This window comes from Macaca nemestrina, chromosome 6, assembly GCF_043159975.1.
Source record: "Macaca nemestrina isolate mMacNem1 chromosome 6, mMacNem.hap1, whole genome shotgun sequence".
Classification (NCBI taxonomy): domain Eukaryota; kingdom Metazoa; phylum Chordata; class Mammalia; order Primates; family Cercopithecidae; genus Macaca; species Macaca nemestrina.
Window position 1 is genome coordinate 409,754 of NC_092130.1, and position 26,319 is coordinate 436,072.

Below are 26,319 nucleotides of genomic sequence, written 5' to 3' on the forward strand. Positions count from 1 at the left end.
CATATTTATAAATCACTTGCTCTGTGCCAGGCTCTTCTGAGCCTTTCCCATGCATTAACTCACTTAATTGGTGAAACAACTCTTGAGGTAGATACAATTACCATTCCCATACTACAAGTGAGGAACCTGACTAAGAGCAAGTAAGTGGCACAGCCAGAATGGAAAACCAATGGAGCCAGGGCTCGTGCTCTTAGCCACCTTACCATATACAAAGCTTGCCATCCTGGGTGTTTCCCGAGGAGAAAACAAGTGCTGGCAGGTGGAGAAGGGAGGGAGGTGCATCTCCCTAACAAGGGGGCACTTGACACCGCATTAAATGGAACCCATTCCTTGCTCGGCTCTACTGCTACTAGCTACCTCCTCTGTGGTTCTCTTCTGCCCACAGAGGTCTCCTCTGTAGCTGACTCTCAGCCTCGCCTAATGCTATTAATAATAACAAAGAGCTGATGTTATTGACAGCTCCTTCAGCATTTTATACAGGACTTAATCTCATTCAATCCCCATGACCTCCATTTCATAAACAAGGGAATTGAGGGTTTAGAGATCCGAAACAATCTGCCCACAGTCACATAGCTCTCAGAAATAGCGGAAGCCAGGCTTCACACTCCAGTCTTATTCTAAAGTCCAAACTCTCTTTTTTAGTTTTTTTTTTTGTCTGTTTTATTTTGTTTTTGAGATGGAGTCTCGCTCTGTTGCCCAGGCTGGAGTGCAGTGGCGCGATCGCAGCTCACTGCAAGCTCTGCCTCCCGGGTTCATGCCATTCTCCTGCCTTAGCCTCCCGGGTAGCTGGGATTACAGGTGCCCACCACCACGCCTGGCTAGTTTTTTGTATTTTTTAAGTAGAGACGGGGTTTCACCATGTTAGCCAGGATGGTCTCGATCTCCTGACCTTGTGATCTGCCCGTCTCGGCCTCCGAAAGTGCTGGGATTACAGGCTTGAGCCACCGCACCTGGCTCATTTTTTGTATTTTTAGTAGAGATGGGGTTTCACCATGTTGGCCAGGCTGGTCTCAAACTTCTGACCTCGTGATCCGCCCACCTCGGCCTCCCAAAGTGCTGAGATTACAGGTGTGAGCCACCATGCCCGGCCCCAAATTCTCTTTTAATTATAAAGATATACATATTGTTTAAACAATTCAACAAGTATATTGAATAACACAGTGAAGCCTTCCCTTTACCACAATCAACCTACTGTTCTCTCCCTATCTGAGGTTCTCTTCCTACGTTCCACTGTCCCAGACTTCAGCAAAGTATCTATGTATCTATCTAGGCATCTGTCCATCTTTCCATTCCTTTCTCACTTATATATTCTGGTGGTTTCGCTCTCCATGTGGCAACTCTACACCCAGGATCAAAATGGCATCAAAGGGGAGCTTGGAACAGTGACAACCCCTACCTGAGATGTCTCCATTCCAGGCGCAAGGCTGCCTGGTGCCTGATATCCATGAGATTAGGAAAAGCAGGTGGGCTGCTGTCCACCCCTTCTATTCCCGAACGCTTGGCAAGGTTTCTGTGGCTAACATGCCAGTTTTATCGACTCCTGCACAGTCTCATGTGCTGAAGTGCCACACTACGTTCTCAGCCTGGGAGGTTTCTGGGCTCAGCTGGCTCAGATCCCATGTGTGGGGAGCATTAAGAAAAATAGGTCAGCCGGGCGCGGTGGCTCACGCCTGTAATCCCAGCACTTTGGAGGCCGAGACGGGCGGATCACGAGGTCAGGAGATCGAGACCATCCTGGCTAACACAGTGAAACCCCATCTCTACTAAAAAATACAAAAAAAACTAGCCGGGCGAGGTGGCGGGCGCCTATAGTCCCAGCTACTCGGGAGGCTGAGGCAGGAGAATGGCGTGAACCCGGGAGGCGGAGCTTGCAGTGAGCTGAGATCCGGCCACTGCACTCCAGCTTGGGCGACAGAGCGAGACTCCGTCTCAAAAAAAAAATAAATAAATAAAAAGAAAAATAGGTCACCTGTATAAGACTAGTGGCAAAAATCTGACTCAGTGCTACTTCTCTGTCCTTTACTTAAAGGAGAAGCATAATTAAAATGATCCAGAAAAGAGAACCAAGCAGTAGATTGAGTTGCTTGGAGAAAGGACCACGCTACACTGATTTTTACATGCCCAATGCCAGCAGTGCATCAGGTACACAACAGGTTCTCAATAAATTGTTAAATGGGGAACTTGATAGAATAAAAAACAAGGTCTTTTCCCAGTGCTGCATGCAAAAGAGCTCAGTTAGAGTGAATTCTTATTTGCGAAGATAAGAGATTTTTACTCTTCTGATGGCTGTTTCCTCCTGTTTTCTTTGTCACAGTTCAGGGGCAAAGAAAAGCTTCTCTCTCTCTGAAATGGTAGGAGAAACCCTTAGGGCTTAGGTAACAAATATCAAGGCTCCCTCTCTCACATGTTTTGAGAATAGAAATATTTAACCATAGGGAGTGACTTCCTGGCTGAGAGATGGTCAGAGTAACAGAGAGCCTAGGAGCGAAGGTAATGAAGTCTGTGAGCCGAGGGCTCTGGTTCTGGTGTCTGCTTCTTTGCTGTGTGATCTTGGGCAAGTTTCCTAAATTTTCTGCTTCTCAGTTTTGTCATCCATAAAACAGTAATAATAGTACCTGCCTCAAACAGTGTGTGGAAGAGGCTTAAACAAGCTAATATAAGTCAAATCTTGAGCACAATCCCTGGTGTAGCTATACATATGCTTGTGTATATATCAGAAGCTCAAAATTATACCATTAGTATTAATAACATACTCTGGACCCTCATTATAATGCTATTCTCAATATCCCAACACTTGATTTCTATTGACAACTCCTAGGCTCAACTGTTCCTCCTACCTCAGCCTCCCGAGTAGCTGGGAATACAGCCACCACGCCTGGCTAATTTTTAATTTTTTTTGTAGAGACAGGGTCTTGCTGTGTTGCCCAGGTTGGTCTCAAACTCTTGGCCTCAAGAAATCCTCCCACCTGGGCCTCCCCAAGTGCTAGGATTTACAGGCATGAGGCACCATGCCCAGCTCCCTTACTTTGCTCTCCTAACTCCATCTCAGCACCTGCCCCTGAGGACCAATGCAACAGGGCACTCAGTACATCTGTGAACCTCCCATCAGTCCCATGGTGGACTAACCCGGGGACAATGGTCACTATCCCCTCTGGTGCATTCTTTGTCCCCATCAGCCTAGAAAGCTCCAGGGGTTGGCAGCTGGCATAGAGTAGGAGGCTGCACTCCCTGACCTTTCTATGGTGCACACAGTCCTGTACCCATCCTGTCCTCAGAACTGCCAGGGCCATGACCAACCTGCCAAGGGCATGGGAATCTGTGTGTGAACCAGCTCTAGGAGGTGGAGCAAGAGGAATGTAGGGGAAGCTGCTGCCCCAGTAGGTTTAGAGGGAGGGTGGGGTGGGGGCGCGGCAGGGCCAGGCAGGTGAGGATGTGTGGGTGAGGGTGTGTGAGTGCCTGTCTGGCTCTCCTGGGTGGGGCTGGATGAATGTTTGGGCACAGGCAGCGGCTGTCACATGGCCTGGCTGCAGGTTTCGGACAGAAGCCAGGTAGGTGGGCTGTGTCAGGCACAGCTATAAACTGTGCCACGGAAGCGGCCAGAGCAGGGGCCCAGGGAAACTTCTGCCTTGGCGGAAGATACTGGGGAGACAGGATGAATTGGGGAGGTCTTCCAAGGCCCATGGTGCTTCATGGAGCCAGGGCCCAGGGCAGGGAGGGCTATAACCTTGGCTTGCCTGATTGGCTGAGCACAGACAGATAGAAGGGGGTGTGGGCAGCCTGCTAGGTGAGGGGGGAATGGGTGGCCAGGTGACTGAGACCCCCAAGACCAGGACCCACTGTCAGGCCTGTGGCTTCCAAACGCCAGTGTGAAGTGTTCCCCTTTGGGCACTGAGGCCATCAGCTTCAGCTTCACACCCTTTTCCAGACAAAGTCCCTCAGGTCACCTCAAAAGTCACTTCTGGCCTTCCCCAGAGGGGAAAGGAGAGGGGTGCCTGTGGGCACTGGGCCCTCAGCGCTGGTGGAGGGCACAGCACAGAGACTGCCTGCATGGGGGAGGCCCCCGGCAGACCTTGCCCAGATGTCAGCCCTCGTTTGAGGCAAACTGTAAAATTATTACAATTCAGGCCAGGCACAGTGGCCCATGCCTGTAATCCCAGCACTTTGGGAGGCCATGGCAAGAGGATCGTTTGAGCCTGCAGTGAGCTATGACTACACCACTGCACTTCAACCTGGTCAACAGAGGAAGACCCTGTATCTAAAATAGGCTGGGCGGGTGGCTCACGCCTGCAATCCCAGCACTTTGGGAGGCCAAGGCAAGTGGATCACCTGAGGTCAGGAGCTCGAGACCAGCATGACCAATGTGGTGAAACCTCTTCTCTACCAAAAACACAAAAATTAGACAGTCGTGGTGCCCCATGCCTGTAATCCCAGCTACTCAGGAGGCTGAGGCAGGAGAAATCACTTGAACCCAGGAGGCAGAGGTTGCGGTGAGCCGAGGTCATGCCACTGCACTCCAGCCTGGGCGACAGAGTGAGACTCTACCTCAAAAAGATAAATAATATGGGAAGGCTATGTTGTTAACATTTTTCAAATGATAATTCATACTAAAAAAAGTTACCAATACTAATGTGCAAAGCATTTCATAAGTTTAGACTATTAATAAAAAGACATGAAAACTGAAGTATTTGTAATCACGCTTAATATTAGAAGTTCCTATACCTGCAATGTAGCAACTAATTATACAAAAATTTAATAAATGACAAAATAAAATTTTACAAACAGATTTGTAATAATCAGAAAGAAATCTGAATTGGCAATTAATGTAACATAATTCAAATAATTCGTTATGGTCATCTGCTAAACGCTAATTCATATAAAACATTAAAAGATTATCTTAATTATGACATCTTAATTTTTAATAGTTTTAAATATTATAAATATAAACAAGGGGTTTCTAAATTTAAAAGAAGAATGACTAAATTTTTCAGAATTATTTTGTATTTCTTGTCATACAATATAAAAATACCATTCCGTTTCCCTTTAGAGTAGGAACCTTCCCTTATTATCTCACTGAAAGGAGAATGCTGGACAGTGCTAATAACATGACAGTCTAAGGACTTCAGAACTGAAGGAATTGTTTCGTGATACTGCATGGCACTTCCCTAACTCAACTGGAAAAGGAGACAAAAACCTAGTGTTTCCAACCCTCAAGCTAGCAAGAAAACACAGCCCAGGTAAGCTCGTCTCTTCTCCAATGGAGCTGGAGTCTACTCAACAAGAGGCGACCATTCTGCCATGACCTTAGAATTGTTCAGAAGTTTGCTAACAATAAGCAGCCAACATAGACACATTCTCCATTAAATCTAAAATTCCCTTTTCCCCCAGAGGCACTAGGGTGTTTGAGGGGCATGTAGCAAAAGGGATCCCAACCACACCACGCAAACTAGCCAGGAAACCTTTTTGTCCTCACAGATCTGAGAGTCTCTGAGAACCCAGAGACAACACGGAGGTAGCAGGACACCAACAGGAGAGTCCCAACATCAGTTCCTGGCCACAGAAGCCCTTCTGAGCAGCAGGCAGAACAGAATCCACTACAGCAATCCGCCTGCCAGAGAAGCCTCTGCCCCGTGGCCTGAGGTTCCCCAGGTGACACCACGGGCAGGTGGGCTGAAGCAGCAGCAAGGTCCAATCGACTGGCCCAGCCACGATGCCTCTCTGACCATACAAGTGATACCGGTCTAAGCCTCGCCTCTTCCACAGGGAAAACCAGGTGACCCAAAGGGTGCCCAGAAGCAGGGAATCTGCCACAGCAGCCACCCTCCTGGATGGTTCCCTTTCTTCCCTTTGGGGAACTCCCTCCAACACACACCTTGCCAGGAAAGCACCCTTTGTCTGACATGGGGGATCCCACCACACCGAAACCCAGCCAAAGCAGCCTTTTGTCCCTTAAGGGTTATCACAACAAAAAACAAAAAAATACACAAATAGTCGCCCCCTAAATTCTGTTAAGAATGAGACAATGCTGGCACTCACACCTGGCTCAGACACCAGCAGGAGGGCACCCTCCACAGACCACAGGAGAAGGGGAAGGACTCCTCCTTGCCCTGGCTGCACCTCCACCACTGTCATTGAGGCCTGCAGTACAGAACCGGCATCTTCTTACCCACTCCAGGCCAGGCTGGGCCCCAAAGTTCTCCTACTCCCCCTTCCTGGCCCCTAGACTTGCTGCTGTTGCCACCATTAGCGCCGATGCCAACGGAATCAGCTCTGCTGTCACCCTCTATGCACCCGTCCACCCTCCAAGGTTCCTACCACCTGGCCTCCATGGGTATCCTCCTACTGCTCCTGTTGAGCTGCAGTCTCCATCACCGTCACCGCCACAACCACAGATGAATTGCAGAGCTGTGCCATCTTCAGGCTCCAACCTCCAGCTCACCACAGGAGACTCCTCCTTCACCAGCCTGGCTTGGAGCAGCTGGGCAGGCAAAGCCAGAAAAATCTACAACGGGATGCAGAAAGTGGCAGTGTCAGAGCCCCACGTTGTCATGCTGGCCACTGGGTGGCAGGGGCCAGTTTCAGCGAAGGCACTCACACCCACCCTCCAAAGTCCAGCCTCTCCTCCTGGACCAAGCTGGCCGCCTGACCTGGGGTGGGGACTGGAGACACCACAGTGCCCGGGGCTCCTTGGGGAGCAAAAATAGCAGAAACTCAGACCCAGCCAGTCCTGCCCAACAAAGTACCAGTTCCCATTCCTGACTCCTCCACCCACAAGGCCCTGAGACCCCGTGGTGCCTACTACTCCATGACTGGGGCTCCCAGATGGTCTCCACAACACGGAGCAAGAGGGCAAGGGTCGGGGAATCACACTGGGTGTGTGGGCCCTGTGGTGCTCAGGGGATTGCCGCAAAAACTCTGTGTGCCCTCCGCACTCCAACACGAGCAGAAGTTCACCCTCTAGAGCCTTGAGTCCGGGAAGAGGAGAACGGCCCGGGCCCTTCCTCAGAGGCCACCACTGTCGTGGCCACCTCCAAAACCCGCGGCTGGCAGCAGCAGAGCAGCCCCCCGATAGTACCCCTAACCTGCCCCGCCCAACAAGCGTAGCCCCCAGATTGTGCCCACAACACCCAGAGACTGATGCAGGCGGTGTAACCCTGAGAGCACCCCCAAACCACTCCTCTGAACCCGGCAGTGTAACACTTGATAGCGTCCACAACCCATCCCTGCCACCGGCGTTGCGGCACCAAACAGAGCCCCATCAAACCCGCCCCATGCCCCGACCACAAGCAACACAGTCCCAGATAGCACCCCAACCTGCTCCTGTCGCGGGCAGTCAACGCCGGGTTAGTGCACGCAACCAACCCCTCACCCCACTTTCCCCTTTCCCCCAGGAGCAGTGCAGCATTTGACAGTTCCCCTAAAGCACCCCCAACTGCCTGCCAGTCGGCATGGCTGCTGGCATTGTAGCCCAGGATAGCTCACCCAACCCGCCCCCTGCATCAGCCAGTGCAGCAGCTAATAATGCCCTGACCCGCGCCCCGAGCCGCTGGCAGTGGACACAACCTGCCTCCAACCCCCCCACCTCAGGCAATGTAGACCCTAAGCACAGCCAACCTGCCCCACCGCCAGCCTGATGCAACGCCTGATAGCGCCACCCACCAGCCCCCCACAGCAGGCAGTGCAGCCCCAAAAGCACACCAAACCTGCTCCCCCACCACCCTGCAAGCGGGCAGTGCAACCGCAAAGAGCGCACCTACCCTGCGCCTTTCTACCGCTCTAACAGGGCTGCTGTCTCGGTCGCCACCACCCACCGCAGCCAGGCGAGCCGCAGTGGCCAAGGCTTCAGCCGCCAGCATCGGGCACGGGCCCCACCTTCTCCTAAACCTCTAGCGGATCAACAGCAGCTCCCGCTGCCAGCCACCCTCCTACTGCTCCGGCCCCTCACTATGGCTCTGGACCTCCTCCTGAAGCTCAGGCCGCGCTCCTACCCATCAGGCCGCCGTCAAACCGCCCCGCCCCCTCCGACCCCTTAGACCGCCATCAAACAGCTTCGGGACCCCTCCTGCCCCTCAGGCCGCCATCAAACCCCTCGCCCCCTCCTGCTGCTCCAGCCGCCATCAAACCGCTCCGCCCCCTCCTACCCCTCGGGCCGCCATCAAACCGCTCCGGGCCCCTCCGGCCGCCATCAAACCCCTCCGCCCCCTCCTGCCCCTCGGGCCGCCATCAAACCGCTCCGGCCCCCTCCTGCCCCTCAGGCCGCCATCAAACCCCTCCGCCCCCTCCTACCCCTCGGGCCGCCATCAAACACCTCCGCCCCCTCCTACCCCTCGGGCCGCCATCAAACCGCTCCGGGCCCCTCCGGCCGCCATCAAACCCCTCCGCCCCGCTCCTACCCCTCGGGCCGCCATCAAACCGCTCCGGGCCCCTCCGGCCGCCATCAAACCCCTCCGCCCCCTCCTGCCCCTCGGGCCGCCATCAAACCGCTCCGCCCCCTCCTACCCCTCAGGCCGCCATCAAACCGCTCCGGCCCCTCCTGCTGCTCCAGCCGCCATCAAACCGCTCCAGCCCCCTCCTGCCCCTCAGGCCGCCATCAAACCGCTCCGGCCCCTCCTGCTGCTCCGGCCCCCTCCTACCGCTCTGGCCCTCCTCCTACTGCTCAGGCCGCTAACACTCTGGCCGCCCTCCTAACGCTCCAGCCACGCTGCCATCTCTGTTGCCACCACCATTCCGAGCAAGACGAGCAGCGGTGTTGCAGACTCCAGCCTCCAGCTTCCCCTCCTCCTGGTCCTCTAAGCCGGGAACACAGCAGCTCGGCGGGAGATACAGGAGAGGCGAAACTGGCGGGAGGCCCCCTGAGCACGCACGTGGGGTTATGCGCAGGGCTTCTGGGCTACGTGTTCTGATTGGGTGAGAGAAACCTCTAGGTCTTCTCTGATTGGACTTTTTTTTTTTTTTTTTTTTTTGAGACGGAGTCTTGCTCTGTCGCCCCCAGTGGCGGGATCTCGGCTCACTGCAAGCTCCGTTTCCCAGGTTCAGGCCATTCTCCCACCTCAGCCTCCGGAGTAGCTGGGACTACAGGCGACCACCACCACGCCTGGCTAATTTCTTTTTTTTGTATTTTTAGTAGAGACGGGTTTCACCGTGTTAGCCAGGATGGTCTTGATCTCCTGACTTCGTGATCTGCCCGCCTCGGCCTCCCAAAGTGCTGGGATTACAGGCTTGAGCCACCGCGCCGGGCTGGACTTTATTTTCATACTCTGATTGGTTGTCCTAAGACTTGCTCTATCCAATCAGAACATGATAATAAAGTGCAATCCCGGTAGGCCTCCGGGCTTTCTCTTATCCAATCCTGGAATGTGTAGTCCTGAAACCTCATATGCGTAACTTCAGTATATAAATGGTGCTGAAGAGGAGTCAGGCCATTCCAGGCTCTTCTGTGTCTGCTCACCGAGCTGCTTCATGCCCGGCTTAGAGGACCAGGACGAGGGCTATCCCCTGCCACATGCTGGAGACTGTAGTCTGTGGCACCGCGGCTCGCCTTGCTGTGGTTGGTGGCGACAGAGACTGCAGTGTGGCTGGAGCGGTAGGAAGGGGAAAATAGTTTTCGGATAGATGGAGGGGTAGAAGGAAGCAGGAGAAGGCATTGCTTAAAGATGGTGAGGAAAAGATGGTGGGAAAAAAAATTGGGGGGTAGATGGAGGGGGAAAAACAAGGTGGTGACAGGAGGGAGAGAGGTTTCACGGAAAGAGTGGGGAAAAAGTTTTTGGGTAGATGGAAGAGGGAAAGAAAGGGTGGTGAAGAGGGAACAGGGGTGAGCAGGAGAAAGAGAAGGTTTGCAAAAATACGGTTGGGAGAAAAGAAAGGGAAAAAAGACAGTGGGTAAAAATATTTTGAGTAGATGGAGGGGGGAAAAGGTTGACAAGTGGGAAGAGAAAAGAGGGTGCAGAGAGGGAGGGAGAGAAGGTTCTGTGAAAAGAAAGAGAGAAGCTTTTAGGTAGATGGAGGAGGAAGAGAATGGACAGCAGGAGGATAAAGAGGGTGGCGAGCGGGAAGGAGAAAAGGTTTTGCAAGAAGACAATGGGCAGAAAAGAAAGTGCAGCAAGAAAAGATAGTGGGTAAGAAGTGTTTAGGTAGATAGAAGGGGGAAAGAGGGTGGCAAATGGGAGGAGAATAGAGAGTGGCCAGAGGGAGTGGGGAAAGAGGGTTGGAAAAAAGGCGATGGGGAAAATAGTTTGGGGTAGATGGAGGACAAAAAGAGGATGGCAAGCAGGGTAGAGGAAAGAAGAGGGCGAGCGGGAAGCAGGGAAGGCTTTGTGAAAAGACAGTGGGCAAAAATTGGGGAGGTAGATGGGTAAAAGAGGGTGGTGAGCAGGAGTAGGGAGGAGACTTTGTGAAAAGACGGCGGGGAAATGTTTTTGGGTAGATGGAGAAGGGAAAGAGGGTGACAAGGAGGAAGGGAAAAAAAGACAATGGGGAAACAGTTTTTGGGTAGATGGAGGGGGAAAGAGGGTGGCGAACAGCAGGAGTGGGGAGAAGGCTTTGGGAAAAGATGGGGGAAATGTTTTTGGGAAGGTGGAGGAGCAAAAGAGGGTGATGAGAGCAGGAGGGGGGAAAAAGTGGCCAGGGCGAGGGAGAAAAGACCGTGGGGAGAAGTTTTTGGGTAGATGGGTCAGGAAAACGGTAGTGAGCAGGAGAGTATAGAAGGCTTTGCAAAAAGACAATGGGGAAAAAATGGTGGGGAAAAAGTTTTGGGGTAGATGGAGGAAGAAAAAGGTGGTGACAGAGAGAGGGAGGGAGCCAAAGGCAGTCAGGAAAAAAATTCCTCCTGTACTGATTTTTTAATACTCTTTCACTTTGGTCAGAAAAAAATAGTTGATATGATTTCAGATTTTGTTTTGCTGTGTTTTGTTTTGTTTTGTTTTGTTTCGTTTTTTAGATGGAGTCTTGCTCTGTTGCCCAGGCTGGAGTGCAGTGGTGTGATCTGGGCTCACTGCAACCTCCACCTCCCGGGTTCAAGCCATTCTTTTGCCTCAGCCTCCTGAGTAGCTGGGATTACAGGCATACACCATGATGCCCTGCTAATTTTGCATTTTTAGTGGAAATGGGGTTTCTCCATGTTGGTCAGGCTGGTCCTGACCTCTGTTGATTCTCCCACCTCTGCCTTCCAAAGTGCTGGGATTACAGGTGTAAGCCACCGCACCTGGCAAGGATGTTGAGTTTTATTGAATGTTTTTTCTGCATCTATTGAGATGATCATATGATTTTTGTTTTAAATTCTGTTTATGTGGTAAATCACATTTATTGATTCACATATGGTAAATAGTCCTTGCATCCCAGGAATAAAACCTATGTAATCATGATGAATTATATTTTTGATATGCTGATGGATTTGGTTTGCTAGCATTTTGCTGAGGATATTTGCATCTATGTTCATCAGATATTGGCCTGTAGTTTTTGTTGTTGCTGTTGTTTCCTTGCTAGATTTTAGTGTCAGGATGATACTGGTTTTGTAGAAGGAGTTAGAGAGGAATCCCTTCTCCTCAATGTTTTAGAATAGTTGCTGTAAGATTGATACCATCTATTTTTTTTGTATGTTTGGTAAAATTCAGCTGTGAATTCATCTAGTCCTGGGCTTCTGCTTGATAAATATTTGTGTTACAAATTCAATTTCATAATTAACTACTGATCTGTTCAGATTTTTTTTAATTTATAGAGAAAAATTATTTGGTTTATAGTTGTGCAGGCAGTAGAAGCATGGGACCAGCACCTGCTCAGCTTTGGATGAGACCTCAGAAAGCATCCAATCACGGAGGAAGGCAAAGGGAGGGCCACTGTATCATATGTCAGGAGAGAAATCAAGAGCAAGAAGGGGAACATGGCAGGTTGTTTTAAACAACCAGCTTTCATGTGAAACAACAGAGCAAGGACTTGCTCATCACCAAGGGGATGGAGCTAAGCAACTTATGAAGGATCCACCCCCATGATTCAGCACCTTCCACTAGGCCCACCACCAACATTTGAGATCACATTCAACAAGAGATTTGGAGGGTAAACATGTCCAAACAATGTCATTTCACCCCATGACCCCCAAATCTCATGTTCTTCTCATATTGCAAAATATAATTACCCTCCCCCAATAGTCCCCAAAAATCTCAAGTTGTTTCAGCATCAACTCAAAAGTCTGAAATCTCATCTGAGCTTCAAGGTAGGTTCCTCCACCTATGAGCCTATAAGATCAAAACCAAGTTATTTGCTTCCAATATTCAATGCAGTACAGGTGTTGGGTAAATATTCCCATTCCCAAATGGAGAAGTTGGGCAAAAGAAAGGGGCAACAGGTCTCAGGCGAATCTGAAACCCAGTAGGGCAGACATTAAACCTTAAAGCCCCAAAATAATTGTTGACTTCATGTCCCACATCCAGGGCACACTCGTGCAAGGGGTGGGTTCCCAAGACCTTACGCGGCTCTGCCTCTGGCTTTGCAGTGTGCAGTCACCATGGCTGCTCTCTTGGGTCAGAGTTGAGTGCCTGTGTATTTCTAGGCTCAGGATGGAAGCTTCCCATAGCTCTGCCATTCAGGGATCTGGAGCTGGCAGCCCCATTCCCACAGCTCCAGTAGGTAGTGCCCCAGTGGGGACTCTGTGGAGGCTTCAATCCCACATTTCCTGTTGGCACTGCCCTAGTGGACTTTTGGTTTCTTTCTGATTCAGTCTTGGAAGTTTGTGTGTTTCCAGGATTTATCCATTTTCTCTAGGTTTTCTAGTTTATGCACACACAGATATTCATAGCAGTCTCTGGGGATCTTTTTTTAGGTTGGTGGTATCCTTTGTAATGTCTCATTTGTCGTTTTTGATTGTGCTTATTTGAATCTTCTTTTTTCTTGCATAATCTAACTAGCAATCTATCAATTTTATGTATCCTTGCAAAGAACCGACTTTTTAATTTTGCTGATTCCTTGTACGGTTTTTTTGGTTCCAATTTCATTAACTTCTTCTCTAACCTTTGTTACTTCCTTTCTTCTTCTAGATTTGGGTTTGGTTTGTTCTTTTCTAGTGTGTTTGGCTATTTTAGCTTGTTAATTTGAGATCTTTCTGTCTTTTTTATGTAGGCATTTAGTGTTATAAAACTCTCCTCTTAACATTGTTTTTGTGTATCCCAGACATTTTGGTATGTTGTGTTTCCATTTTCATTTGTTTCAGGAATTTTTTTTAAATTTCTGCCTTAATTCTGTTATTTACACAAAAGTCATTCAGGAGCAGATTGTTTAGTTTCCATGTACCTCTGTGGTTCTGAGAGTTCTTGATATTGACTTCTAATTTTATTCCACAATGGTCTGAAAAGATAATATAGTTGTGATTTTAAAACATTTATTGGGGCTTATTTTATGACTGAGCATGTGGTCAGTTTTAGAGAATGTTCCATGTGCAAAAGAGAAAAATGTATATTTTATGGTTTCTGGGTGGAGTATTCTGTAGATGTCTATTAGTACTGTTTGGTCAAGAGTCCAATTTGAGTCCACAGTTTCATTGTTAGTTTTCTGCCTAATAATCTGCCCAACTAATAATCTGCTTAATGCTGTCAGTGGGGTGTTGAAGTCCTCCACTGTTAGTGTACAGCTGTGTATCTCTTTTTCTTAGGTCTAGTAATACTTATTTTAAAAATCTGGGTGTTCCAATGTTAGCTGCATATATATTTAAGACAGTTAAGTCTTCTTGTTGAATTGAACATTTATCATTATATAATGCCCTTCTTTGTATTCTTATTTTTACTGTTGTTGGTTTAATGTCTGCTTTATCTGATACAAGAATAGCAATACCTCTTTTTTGTTTTTCATTTATGTGATGAATCTTTTTCCATCCATTTACTTTGAGCCTGTTGGTGTCATTACACATGAGATGGATCTCAAAGGCAGCAGAAATGTCTTGTTTTTTTAATCCAGTTTGCCACTCTGTGTCTTTTAAGTGGAGCATTTCAGCCATTTACATTCAAGCTGAATATTGATATGTTAGGTTTTCTTCCTTTTATAGCCTTGTTGCATTGTAGTCTCAATTGTTTAATTACTTTATAGGTTCTGTACCTTTTGCATTCATGTATGTTTTTATGGTAGCAAGTATCATTCTTTTATTTTCACTAGTGGAACTCCTTTAAACATTTCTTTTAGAGTCAGTCTGGTGGTAATGACTTCCCTTAGCATTTTCTTGTCTGGAAATACTTTATTTTCCTTTGTTTATGAAGCTCAGTCTGGCAGGTTATGAAATTCTTGCATGGCTGGGCGCATTGGCTCATGCCTGTAATCCTAGCACTTTGGGATGCCGAGGCAGGCAAATCACCTGAGGTCAGGAGTTCGAGACCAGCCTGGCCAACATGGAGAAACTCCATCTCTATTAAAAATACCAAAATTTGCCAGGCCTGGTGGCGGGCGCCTGTAATCCCAGCTACTGGGGAGGCTGAGGCAGGAAAATTGCTTGAACCAGGAAGTGGAGGTTGCAGTGAGCTGAGATCATGCCACTGCACTCCAGCCTGGGTGACAAAGTGAAGGGGTGGCCTGCCCCTCCACACCTGTGGGCATTTCTCGTTAGGTGGAATGAGAGACTTGAGAAAAGAAATGAGACACAGAGACAAAGTACAGAGAAAGAAAGAGTGGGCTCAGGGGACCGGTGCTCAGCATACAGAGAACCCACGGTGCACCAGTCTGAGTTCCCTTAGTATTTATTGATAATTATCTTTACCATCTTAGAAAAAGGGAAGTGACAGGACAATAGGATCATCGTAGGGAGGTCAGCAGTAAGACACATGAATAAAGATCTCTGTGACACAAGTTTAAGGAAAAGTGCTGTGCCTTGATATGCATATGCAAACATCTTCATAAACCTTTTTAGTGCATAAAGAGCAGCACTGTGCTAGCAAGTCCCACCTTTCGCCCTAAGGTGGTTTTCTCCTTTCTCAGTAAACAACATACAATCGGGTTTTACACCAAGATGTTCCATTGCCCAGGGACGGGCAGGAGACAGATGCTTTTCTCTATCTCAACTGCCAAGAGGCTTCTTTCCTCTTACACTAGTCCTCCTCAGCACAGACCCTTCACGGGTGTCAGGCTGGGGGGCAATCAGGTCTTTCTCTTCCCACGAGGCCATATTTCAGACTATCACATGGGGAGAAACCTTGGACAATACCTAGCTTTCCTAGGCAGAGGTCCCTGCGACCTTTGGCAGTGTACGTGTCCCTGGGTACTTGAGATTAAGAGACTGGTGATGACTTTTAACCAGCATACTGCCTTCAGGCACTTGTTTAACAAAGCACACCCTGCACAGCCCAAAATCCATTAAACCTTGAGTCACCACAGCACATGTCTCTTGCAAGGACAAGGTTGGGGGTAGGGTCACAGATTAACAGCATCTCAAATACAAAACAAAATGGAGTCTCTTATGTCTACTTCAAGAAGGCTAAAGCGGCCGGGCGCGGTGGCTCAAGCCTGTAATCCCAGCACTTTGGGAGGCCGAGACGGGCGGATCACGAAGCCAGGAGATCGAGACCATCCTGGCTAACATGGTGAAACCCCGTCTCTACTAAAAATACAAAAAAACTAGCCGGGCGAGGTGGCGGGCGCCTGTAGTCCCAGCTACTCGGGAGGCTGAGGCAGGAGAATGATGAGGCAGGAGAATGACGTAAACCCGGGAGGCGGAGCTTGCAGTGAGCTGAGATCCGGCCACTGTACTCCAGCCCGGGCGGCAAAAAAAAAGGCGGCTAAAGCTAGGCCCCAATCTTTTCTACATTGCAGGGGTTCTGCTGAGAAGTCTATTGTTAATCTAATTTACTTTATAGGTAATTTGGCCCTTTATTTGAGCTGCCTTTAATATATTTTCTTTTGCATTGACCAAGGCTATTCTAATGACTGTGTATGCCTTAGGAATGGGCATCTTGTTTACTATCCCACAGGTGTTCTCTGAATTTCTTATATCTGAATGTCAACCTTTCTAGCAAGACTAGAGAACTTTTCCTAAATTATTCCCTTAAATATACTTTCCTAGTTGGTTACTTTTTATTCTTCTGTTGTAGGAATGCCAATAAGTTGTAAGTTTGGTGACTTTACATAATCCCATATTTCTTAAGGGCTTTGTTTTTCAGTGCTTTTTTCTTTTATTTTTGTCTGACTGGGTTACTTTGAAAGACCAGTTTTCAAACTCTAAAATGATTTCTTCTGCTTGGTCTAGTTTATTGTTAAAGATTCCAACTGTGGTTTGAAATTCTGTTAGTGAATTTTGCAATTCCAGAAGCTCTATTTGTTTTTTTCTTAATATAGCTATTTATTTTTCCATATTTCCAATTGTATTTAATGACTGTTTCGCACATAAAATTAATGTATACGTGATTAGTGCTTTAAAGGAACTAAGCACCCACCAGACTCAAGAAAAAATGATGCCCTATGATACATCTGAAAAAAATTTAATCTTTTTATTTATTACACTTATGCAAATTAAAATAGTATGTATTTTTGTCTAGCAAAATAAAATATAAGTGTCAGTTTTGGTGAAGGGAAAGCATAATGGACATTAATTTGCTGATTGGTACTGAAAATATAAATTGATTCAACATTTTGTAGGACGTTAGTCAATATGTGTGAAAATTCACTAATATCTTTTTATACAGTAATTAAAGTGGTAGGACTTTTTGAAAAGAAAACATGTCTCAATGTGCCCAAATTATGTTTCTGTGAAAATGTTTATAAAAAATGTTATTTGACCAGGTGTGGTGGCTCACGCCTATAATCCCAGCACTTTGGGAGGCCGGGGCGGGCAGATCACGAGGTCAGGAGATCGAGACCATCCTAGCTAACACGGTGAAACCCCGTCTCTACTAAAAATACAAAAAATTAGCTGGACATGGTAGCAGGCGCCTGTAGTCCCAGCTACTCGGGAGGCTGAGGCAGGAGAATGGCGTGAACCCAGGAGGCGGAGCTTGCAGTGAGCAGAGATTTCGCCACTGCACTCCAGCCTGGGCGACAAAGTGAGACTCCGTCTCAAAAAAAAAGTTATTCATTGGAAGCAATAAAATATTTAACAATAGAGAGAGTAGGCCTGTAAATCATGGAACTTACTCAACGAGGGATGCCTGAAGAGGGTCTAAAAATAATCTGTATGTTTAAGTAAATTGAAAGCAATTTATTTTAAAATCCTACATTTAATTCTATTAAGAATTATAAATTTAGGTGATAGGATTATTGGTAAATTTTAATTTTGTTAGCATTTTTGTTCCTTTATGTGCCAATTTTTCTATTATTATCTCTTACTCCTTTTGTAGATAAAATACACTGGTTTAACATAAAATAAATGTCATTCATAATTTCTTAAACAGTAAGAACATTTTTTTTGAGACAGGTTCTTGATGTTACCCAGGCTGGAGAGCAGTCATAGCTCACTGCAGCCTCAACCTCCCAGGCTCAAGCTATCCTCCCGCCTCAGCCTCCCAAGTGTCTGGGACTACGGCTCTGCACCACCACATCTGGCTAACTGTTACAGAAAGGTTATTGTAGAGCCAGGGTCTCACTGTGTTTCCCAGGCCAGTCTCAAACTGCTGGGTTCAAACAATCCTCCTCCCTCAGCTTCCCCAAAGTGTTGGGATTACAGGCCTAAGCCAATGACCCAGCCAGAGCTTTTTTAAAAAAAGTATGCAATATATTTGGTCTTTAAAAAATGTTTTTGTTTGAAGAGCAAGGTACTACGTGCAGGACAATAATCCAATTTATGGTGCAGTTTAATTTAAAATGAAATCACTTGGCATTATTAAAAAATAAAATTTTCCTCGGGCGCAGTGGCTCACGCTTGTAATCCCAGCATTTTGGGAGGCCAAGGCGGGTGGATCACCGGTCAGGAGTATGCGACTAGCTTAACATGATGAAACCCTGTCTCTACTAAATACAAAAAAAAAAAATGTGTATATATATATATATATATATATATACATCCGGGTGTGGTGGCGCATGCCTGTAATCCGAACTACTTGGGAGCCTGAGACAGGGGGAATCACTTGTACCTGGGAGGCGGAGGTTGCAGTGACCCGAAATCGCGCCATTGCACTCCAGCCTGGGTAACAAGAGTGAAACTCTGTTTAAAAAGTATAATAATAATTAAATAAAATTTCGAGTGTCCATTTGTTGCCAAGAAAATAATTTTTAAAAGTTTTATTCTAATGCAATCTACAATTGTGTAGAATCATTGTAGAATATACCACAGCACACTGTTGAGTTTTACTTGCTGTTAAGATTAAGTGGGGCCGCACGGCCAGACAGGCCGTCCTCCTGAGGCCGGGCGGGCTGCGCGCCTGCGATCCTGCGCCTGTGGTCCTCGGGCGGCCCGGAGGAGCGCAGGAGAACCCGCTAGCCCAGCGGCGCCTGCCCCGGGCTGCAGCCCCACCTGCCGGCGCGCACCTCCTGGGAGCGGCTTCTGGGAGCCGGGCGGCCCCGCGGTGCAGGCGCGCGCCTAATGGCTTTGCGAGGCTCACTGGGTCTGAGAGGTCGGAGGCTGTGAGTGTCGCTGCTGAAGGCTGTGGTGGACCGGGCTGGATCGCGGATTGGGGTTAGATCAGGGATTTGGGGCTGGGTGGGGGGCGGTGAAAAGTTGACAGGGAGCTGCCCCGGCTCGGGAGCCGGTAGTTGGGTGTCTGAGAAGAAGAAGACAGGTGCGTGCCACCACGCGCAGCTAATTTTTATATTTTTAGTAGAGATGGGGTTTCACCATGTTGGCCAGGCTGGTCTCAAACTCCTGACCTCAGGTGATCCGCCTGCCTCGGCCTCCCAAAGTACTGGGATTACAGGCGTGAGCCACCGTGCCCGGCCCTATCAGTACTATTATGTTTTATAAATAATAACATATTTTACAAGAAAAATATTTATAGTCGAGTATGTATAACTGAACTTTTCCCACTGCTTTTCTCACCAAGGGCTTCTGCATTTGTATTTTGCACAGGGCTTCTCAAAATATGTAGCCAGCATCTCCAGACTTCCTGCTTGACAGCTTTAGTAAGCAGCTCAGAGAGTGAGCCAGCAGGGGTGCCTCGTGTCCAGCCTCACAGAGTGCCACAGATTGACTCCAGCAGCTGAGAGGGTCCCTCCCTTGGCACTTCCTGCCAAGGACAGCATGGACCCAGGATCCGTGGTCATGACAGAGCAGGCCCCAACCAGCAGTGAGAAGGATCCACTATTCTCATTGTAGCCCTGGAGCTCAGGATGGAAGGCAAGGGGAGAGGTGGGTAACACAGAAGGTGACTTTCAAACCTGAGGTGCCTGAGAAATCCCAAAGTTTGACTAGATTATTTTTTCATCTAAGAAGTGGAAACTTGAAATATAAATTAATGGAATTTGTTGGAAAATGAAAGAAGATTTTTTTATGTTTACTTAGTTTAAAACTTTTTTAAAAAGTTACTTCAAAAATGTAAAAAAAAAATTAATTAAAAACTGAAAAAATTATTTAAAAATTAGCTGGGTGGGCAATGCAGTGGCTCACGCCTGTAATCCCAGCACTTTGGGAGGCTGAGGTGGGCAGATCATTTGAGATCAGGAGTTCAAGACCAGCCTGGTCAACAGGGTGAAACCCCATCTCTACTAAAAATTAGCTGGGTATGGTGATGGGCGCTTGTATTCTCAGTTACTGTGGAGGTTGAGGCAGGAGAACTGCTTGAACCTGGGAGGCGGAGGTTGCAGTGAGCTGAAACCACACTGCTGCACTCCGGCCTGGGCACAGAGCAAGACCCTGTCTCAAAGAAAAAAGAAAATTATTTTTTAAAATTTAAAAAATGAAAATTAGGTGGGTGTAGCTCACCCTGTGGTCCCCAGGTGTGAGCTATGGAACAACTGGGTGTGTGCTGTCCCCTTCTCACCTGGCCTAACCTGGGGTTACCTGCTCCCTCCTGCCTTCCCCACACCTGGGGAGAGCATGTGCGTGCCTTTACCACCTCTGCTTCATGGAGGGTGCACCAGGGTGCCTGTGCCATTCTCCATCCCCTGGGCCTCTGTCTCGGTGGTGGCCCAGAGATAGTGGGCTCACAAGCTCTGAGGCCGCCTTTCCTCCCAGACCAGGCCTCCTCCTCCCTGCCTGGCTCAGGGAGGGCCTGCAGCGCTCACAGGTTTGAAGTGGCCCTGGGACTCGCAGGATGCAGCAGGCCTTGGTCAGTAGGATGCGTGGTCATTTCACACCGCTGCTGTGACAGATGACCATAGCATGCTGGCTTAAACCACCACACGCTGATTCTCCCACAGTGCTGGGGATCAGAAGTTCAAGGCGGGTTCCCCTAAGCAGAAACCAAGGTACGGGCACTCCCTCCGGAGCTGGGAAGGAGCCTCCTCTCCTGGCCTTTGCCAGCGCCACAGTGGCACTCCTGGGATCAGGGTCCCTCCTTCTGCAGGGCAGTGGCAGGATCTCCCCAGCACTACACCTTCCCTCGGACAGTCATGGAGTCTCCCTCCACCTCCCTCTTTTTGTTTTCTTTCTTTTTTTTTTTTTTCAGTTTTCTTATTATTTTTAGATTAACGCCTAATAATTGTACATGTGTATGAGGTACATGTGATGTTTCAATTCGTGCATGCAATGTGTAATGATCCAGTCAGTGTAATTAGCACATCTGACACCCATTTACCATTGCTTTGTGTTGAGAACATTCAGAATCTCCCCCCTAGTTATTTGACAATATACATTAAATTAGGGTTAATTACACTCATCTTACAGTGGTGCAGGACACTTGAACTTACTCCTCCTGTCTAGCTGTATTTTTGTGTCTGTGAGCCAACCTCTGGCTATCTCCCCACCCACCCATCCTTCCTAGCCTCTGGTAACCACTCTTCTACTCTGTTTCTATGAGATCAACTATTTTAGCTCCCACGTAGGAGTGACAACATGTGGCATTTATCTTCCTGTCCCTGGCTTATGTCGCTTAACAAGGTGTCCTCCAAGCTCGTCCATGTCACTGTGAATGACAGGACACCATTCTTTTTACAGCATAAAATAGTTTTCCGGTGGGTGTATGTATGATATTTTCTTTAACCATTTATCTGTTGGTGTGGACTTAGGTAGATTCCATATCTTGGCTGTTTGGAATAGTGCTACAATAAACAGAGTTTTTTTTTTTTTCCTGTGGATAAGCCTTCAGTAGTGGGATTGCTGGATCATACTGTAGCTCTGTTTTTAGTTTTTTGAGGAACCTCGATAGTGTTTTCCATAGCAGCTGCACTAATTTACCTTCCCTCCGACAGTGTATGAAAGCTCCCCTTTCTTTGCATCCTCACCATCATCTGTCATTTTCTGAAAGTCTTTTTGATAATAGTTGTTCTAACTGGGATAAAATGATATCTCATTGTGATTTTAATTTGCATTTTCCTAATGATTAGTGAGGTTAAGCATTTTTTCACATACGTATTGGTTACTGGTATGTCTTCTTTTGAGAGATGTGTATTCGGCTCCTTTGCCTGTTTTAAAATCCGATTATTTGGGGTTTGTTTCTGTTGCACTGTTTGAGTTCCTTGTGTATTCTGGATACAAATCCTTTGTTGAATAAATACTTCACAAATATTTCCTCCTATTCTGCTGGTTGTCTCTTCACTTGATTTTTTGTTTTTGTTTTTGACAGAATCTCGCTCTGTCGCCCAGGCTGGAGTGCAGTGGTGTGATCTCAACTCACTGCAAGCTCTGCCTCCTGGGTTCACACCATTCTCCCGCCTCAGCCTCCCGAGTAGCTGGGACCACAGGTGCCGCCACCACGCCTGGCTAATTTTTTGTATTTTTAGTAAAGACGGGGTTTCACTCTGTTAGCCAGGATGGTCTTGATCTCCTGACCTTGTGATCTGCCCGCCTCGGCCTCCCAAAGTGCTGGGATTACAGGCGTGAGCCACCGCGCCCGGCCCAGCAGAGCTGATTTTAAAGATATATGTAGATGGGAGAAGTGGGATGGCAGTGGCGCTAAGGTGCATGGAATGATGGTTAGCCTCGGTGCTCTGCAGAAAAGCCTGTCCCCACACCCACCTGACTGGGGAGGATGCTTGTGACTCCTGAATGCCCCTCACACTAATCTTGGCATGAATTACTGTGTCCGTTGCATGACAAGCTGTGTGACAACTGCATCCATTCCCCCAGGAACCATAAGCAATCTGAGGATAGGAAATGCTGCTTTATCTGTTTCCAGCCCCCAATGCAGGGTCTCGAGAGGAAAATCAGCACAGCAGCCTTTCCCCTTATCTGGTTTCCTTTTCTGAGGTTTCAGTTACCCGGGAACAACTGAAGTCCGAAAATGTTAAATGGAAAATCCCATAAAAAAGCAGTTCCTGAGTTGTACAGGGCGCTCCATCTTGAGGTGTGTGGCATCTGGCGCCATGCTGCTCCACCCCTGTGTCCGGGGTCTGAGGCGCCATGCTGCTCCATTCCTGTGTCCGGGGTCTGAGGCGCCATGCTGCCCCACCCCTGTGTCCGGGGTTTCCACACTGTCCACCCTCCCTGCCGTGGTCACTCAGCAGCCATCTCAGCTATCAAACTGCATACGGCAGAACGCCGCTCAAGTCACCCTTATTTTATTTAATAATACCCCAACGCACACAGTAGGGATGCTAGCAATTCGGGTGTGCCAAAGAGAAGCCATAAAGTACTCCTTTAAGTGAAAAGGGGAATGTTCTCAATAAGAAAAAAATTGTATATTGAGGTTGCAAAAATCTACAGTAAGAACAGACCTTCTGTCCTTCAAATTATAAAGAAAAAAGGGCTTTGTGTTAGTTTTGCTACCACGCGTCTAACAGCCAAAGTGATGCCACAGTACATGGCAAGTGCCCAGTTCAGATGGAAAAGGGATTCCATGTATGAGCGGGGACATGAACAGAAACGTATTTCGATCGATTGCCCTCGGGTTCCATGTCATCTTAGGTTTCAGGCATCAGCTGGCGTCATGGACTACATCTCCCGAGGAGTAGGGGGGACTCCTGTACCAGAACAGTAGCACTCATTAATAACCCCAGTGTGCATCTACTTGCTGGCACAAGGGAGGGAGGGAATGCAGGATGACAACTGCGATCACGTTGGGGTCACCAACCCATGTCCCAGCACAAGACGACAGACATAAGGCTCAATCTCCACATCAGAGGCACTCAGGGGGCCTCTGCTCCAGCCTCCTAGCCTGGGGTGAGCAAACTTCTGTCAAGTGTCAGATACTAAAGATTTTAGACTTTTCTGGCCTGATATGGTCTCTGTCCACATCTTCCTTTTTGTTTTGTTTACAATTCCTCGTTTTCTTTTGTTACAACACTTTTGAAATTTAAGAACTGTTCTTAGTTCTTGGGCCTTACAGAAAGAAACTGAGGGCCAGAGTTGGCCCTTGGCTGTGATTTGCCAATGTCCGTGTGACTCCGCCATGCTGCACAGCCTCTCTGCACCTCTGACAAACGGTCCCCAGGCTGTGTGCAAGGGCTCATCTCCCCACCATGACCTGGAATTGAACCATCACAGGTAGACTCTTGTGCAGGCTTCTCCAGCATAAGATGACTGGTGTGAGTTTCCACGGATGCGATTTCTGAAATTAGAGTCCTGAGAAATGCAGTGGCAGCAACACTGCTGAGGAAAGCCAGCCCTGAGTGCACCCGCTGCAGCTGCTCTTTCCGGAACATTCTATCTCTGGAACAGGAGGTACCTGAGGCCTGAGCACCAGGTAGGCTCTAAGGGCCTGCTCCAAGGACCCCTTAGTCCCTCGGCACGGCTCTCAGCTGGGTTCAAGGGAAGGCTAGCAGCTGGTGGTTTGAGACCAACTCCAGAGAGGTCAGCAGGAGAGGTGTGTGCCAAGTGGGGTGGATCTCAGGGCTGCCTGAAGCCTAGAAATCTGACTCAGCACTTCTGCAACGCGGGACATGCCCTGGCCTCCCTCAGCGGGAATCCCTGGGGCTGAGGTGAGGCCGCCTGGGTCTGGGTCAAGGGAGGGAATCCATTCCCAGGAGCGTCAGGACACAAAGCCAGTGACCTGTGGGGTGGAGGCTGCTTTTTCCACTGTCTGTGATCTGGAGGAAGAAGTCCTGCCAAGCTGCCACCCTGACCTGCCGGATCTGTAAGCTGCTTCTCTGCGCCTGAGGGTGCTCAGAGCCCTCATCACGTGCCTGCTGCTTGGCCTACTCCCGAGACTGTGGCATGCACACCAGAGGCTACACTCACATCCTTGGCACTCACTCTAGGCTCACCGTCTGTCCCATCACAGGAGCGGCTGAGGAAGGAGCCAAGGGAGAGGCAGGTGTCCAGGCTAGTCCAGCCGGGCCCAGAATGCCTGTGTTTGGCTGAGCTGACTGACCAGAAGGTGCCACGCAGGGAGACAGTGGGGGTGGGAGCAAGGCCTGGGCAGGAGGATTTTCCTGCGTCCTGGGCCTGTTCATCCCTCCGTGGACTTAGACACACAATCCCTGGGTTCACCTCCTCACAGGCTGTGGGGTGCTGGTGGAATCACGTTCCTCCACCTTAATGTCTGCAGGCACAGACGACTTAGACCAGCATGTGCGAAGGCCGGGGTGGGAGTGAGGGGCTGGGTGATGCACTCTGCAGAGCCCAGGCTGAACAGAAAGGACAGTCATGCAAGGAACACGGAGTTCTGTGGCGGGGAGGCTACCTTGGGGATGGCAGGAGGAGGAGTTGTCAGTTGTCCAGGTTGTCAGGGGCTTGTGGAGATGTTCTGGGGTCCCTTGGGTTCTCAAATGGATTTTGTGGTTCCATGGGCAGGACTCTGGGCTCGCCTCCAAAGGAAATCCGATTACAAGAAACAGGTGAAGTTACATGCAGTTGCCAGGAGCTCAGAGTCCAGTGAAGGCACAGACACGGCAAGGTTGGACAGCGGTGCCCTTGGCAATGGGAGGGACTGGCACTCTCAGCCTCATGTGTCTGACCACCCTTGGGGACAAGAAGTCAGGCCAAAGGCTGCTCCGGGAGGGAAGGGTTAGCAGGACTCAGGCAAGTAGAAGATGGTGCCCCAGGCCAGTGTGAGGTGTGGCAGCTGTCCCCTTGGCGTGGGCAGCTGGCAGGTTGACCCCTGACCCCAGCTGTTTGCCTTGCGGGGAAGCTGTGTGGCTCCTGTGGATCTTACCGTTCGCTGGTGTGGCAGTGCAGGGCAAGGAGAAGGTAAGAAGACGCAGGGAGGCAGCCTGGGCTGCAGTCACACTTCTGCTGCACCCGGATCTGTGAGCTTCTCCACAAAGAGGAAAAAGAAGACAAGCCCAGGGTTGGGACTTCCCCCTGGCTTTGTTTTTTTTTTTTTTGAGACGGAGTCTCTCTCTGTTGCCCAGGCTGGAGTGCAGTGATGCAATCTCAGCTCACTACAAGCTTCACCTCCCGGGTTCACGCCATTCTCCTGCCTCAGCTTCCCAAGTAACTGGGACTACAGGCGCCCGCCACCACGCCTGGCTAATTTTTTGTATTTTTAGTAGAGACAGGGTTTCACCATGTTGGCCAGGATGGTCTCGATCTCCTGACCTCGTGATCCACCCGCCTCGGCCTCCCAAAGTGCTGGGATTACATGAGCCACTGCACCTGGCCAGGATTTTTTTTTTTTTTTTAAAGATTGCGTCTTGCTCTGTTGCCCAGGCCGAGGGCAGTGGCACGATCACTGCTTACTGCAGCCTTGACCTCCTGGGCTCAAATGATCCTCCCAATTCAGCCTCCCAAGTAGCTGGAACTACAAGCACACACCGTCACACCCAGGTAATTTTTAAAAATTTTTTATTTATTTATTTATTTAATTTATTTATTTATTTATTTATTTATTTTATTTATTTTTTTTTTTTGAGACGGAGTCAGGCTGGAGTGCAGTGGCGCGATCTCGGCTCACTGCAAGCTCCGCCTCCCGGGTTCCCGCCATTCTCCTGCCTCAGCCTCCCGAGTAGCTGGGACTACAGGCGCCCACAACCGCGCCCGGCTAATTTTTTGTATTTTTAGTAGAGACGGGGTTTCACCGTGGTCTCGATCTCCTGACCTTGTGATCCGCCCGCCTCGGCCTCCCAAAGTGCTGGGATTACAGGCGTGAGCCACCGCGCCCGGCTATTTATTTATTTTTGTTATTTTTGAGATGGAGTCTCACTCTGTTGCCCAGTCTGGAGTGCATGCAGTAGCACGATCTTGGCTTACTGCAACCTCCACCTCCCAGGTTTAAGCAATTCTTCCTCCTCAGCCTCCCAAGTAGCTGGGATTACAGGCACCTGCCGCCCCACCTGGCTAATTTTTGTATCTTTAGGAGCGACGGGGTTTCACCATGTTGGCCAGGCTAGTCTCGAACTCCTGACCTCAAGTGATCCACCCGCCTCAGCCTCCAAAATTGCTAGGATTACAGG

The 26,319-nt window shown here is 48.8% G+C and overlaps 1 protein-coding gene and 1 long non-coding RNA gene across 8 annotated transcripts in view; one reads left to right on the forward strand and one right to left on the reverse strand.

Annotated features, from left to right (window-relative positions):
* Nucleotides 1-26,319, reverse strand: part of BAGE2 (BAGE family member 2) — a 63,147-nt gene that overhangs the window by 33,759 nt on the left and 3,069 nt on the right. For all 7 annotated transcript variants that reach the window (XM_071097943.1, XM_071097942.1, XM_071097941.1 and 4 more), the window contains one exon: nt 6,341-6,499. In XM_071097943.1, the coding sequence (XP_070954044.1) occupies nt 6,341-6,499 (159 nt within the window). The remainder of the gene's footprint in view (nt 1-6,340; nt 6,500-26,319) is intronic.
* Nucleotides 8,609-19,526, forward strand: LOC105483954 (uncharacterized). The gene is made up of 3 exons (XR_988655.2): nt 8,609-9,653; nt 11,733-12,202; nt 18,959-19,526. It is a non-coding gene; the product is annotated as an uncharacterized lncRNA (long non-coding RNA).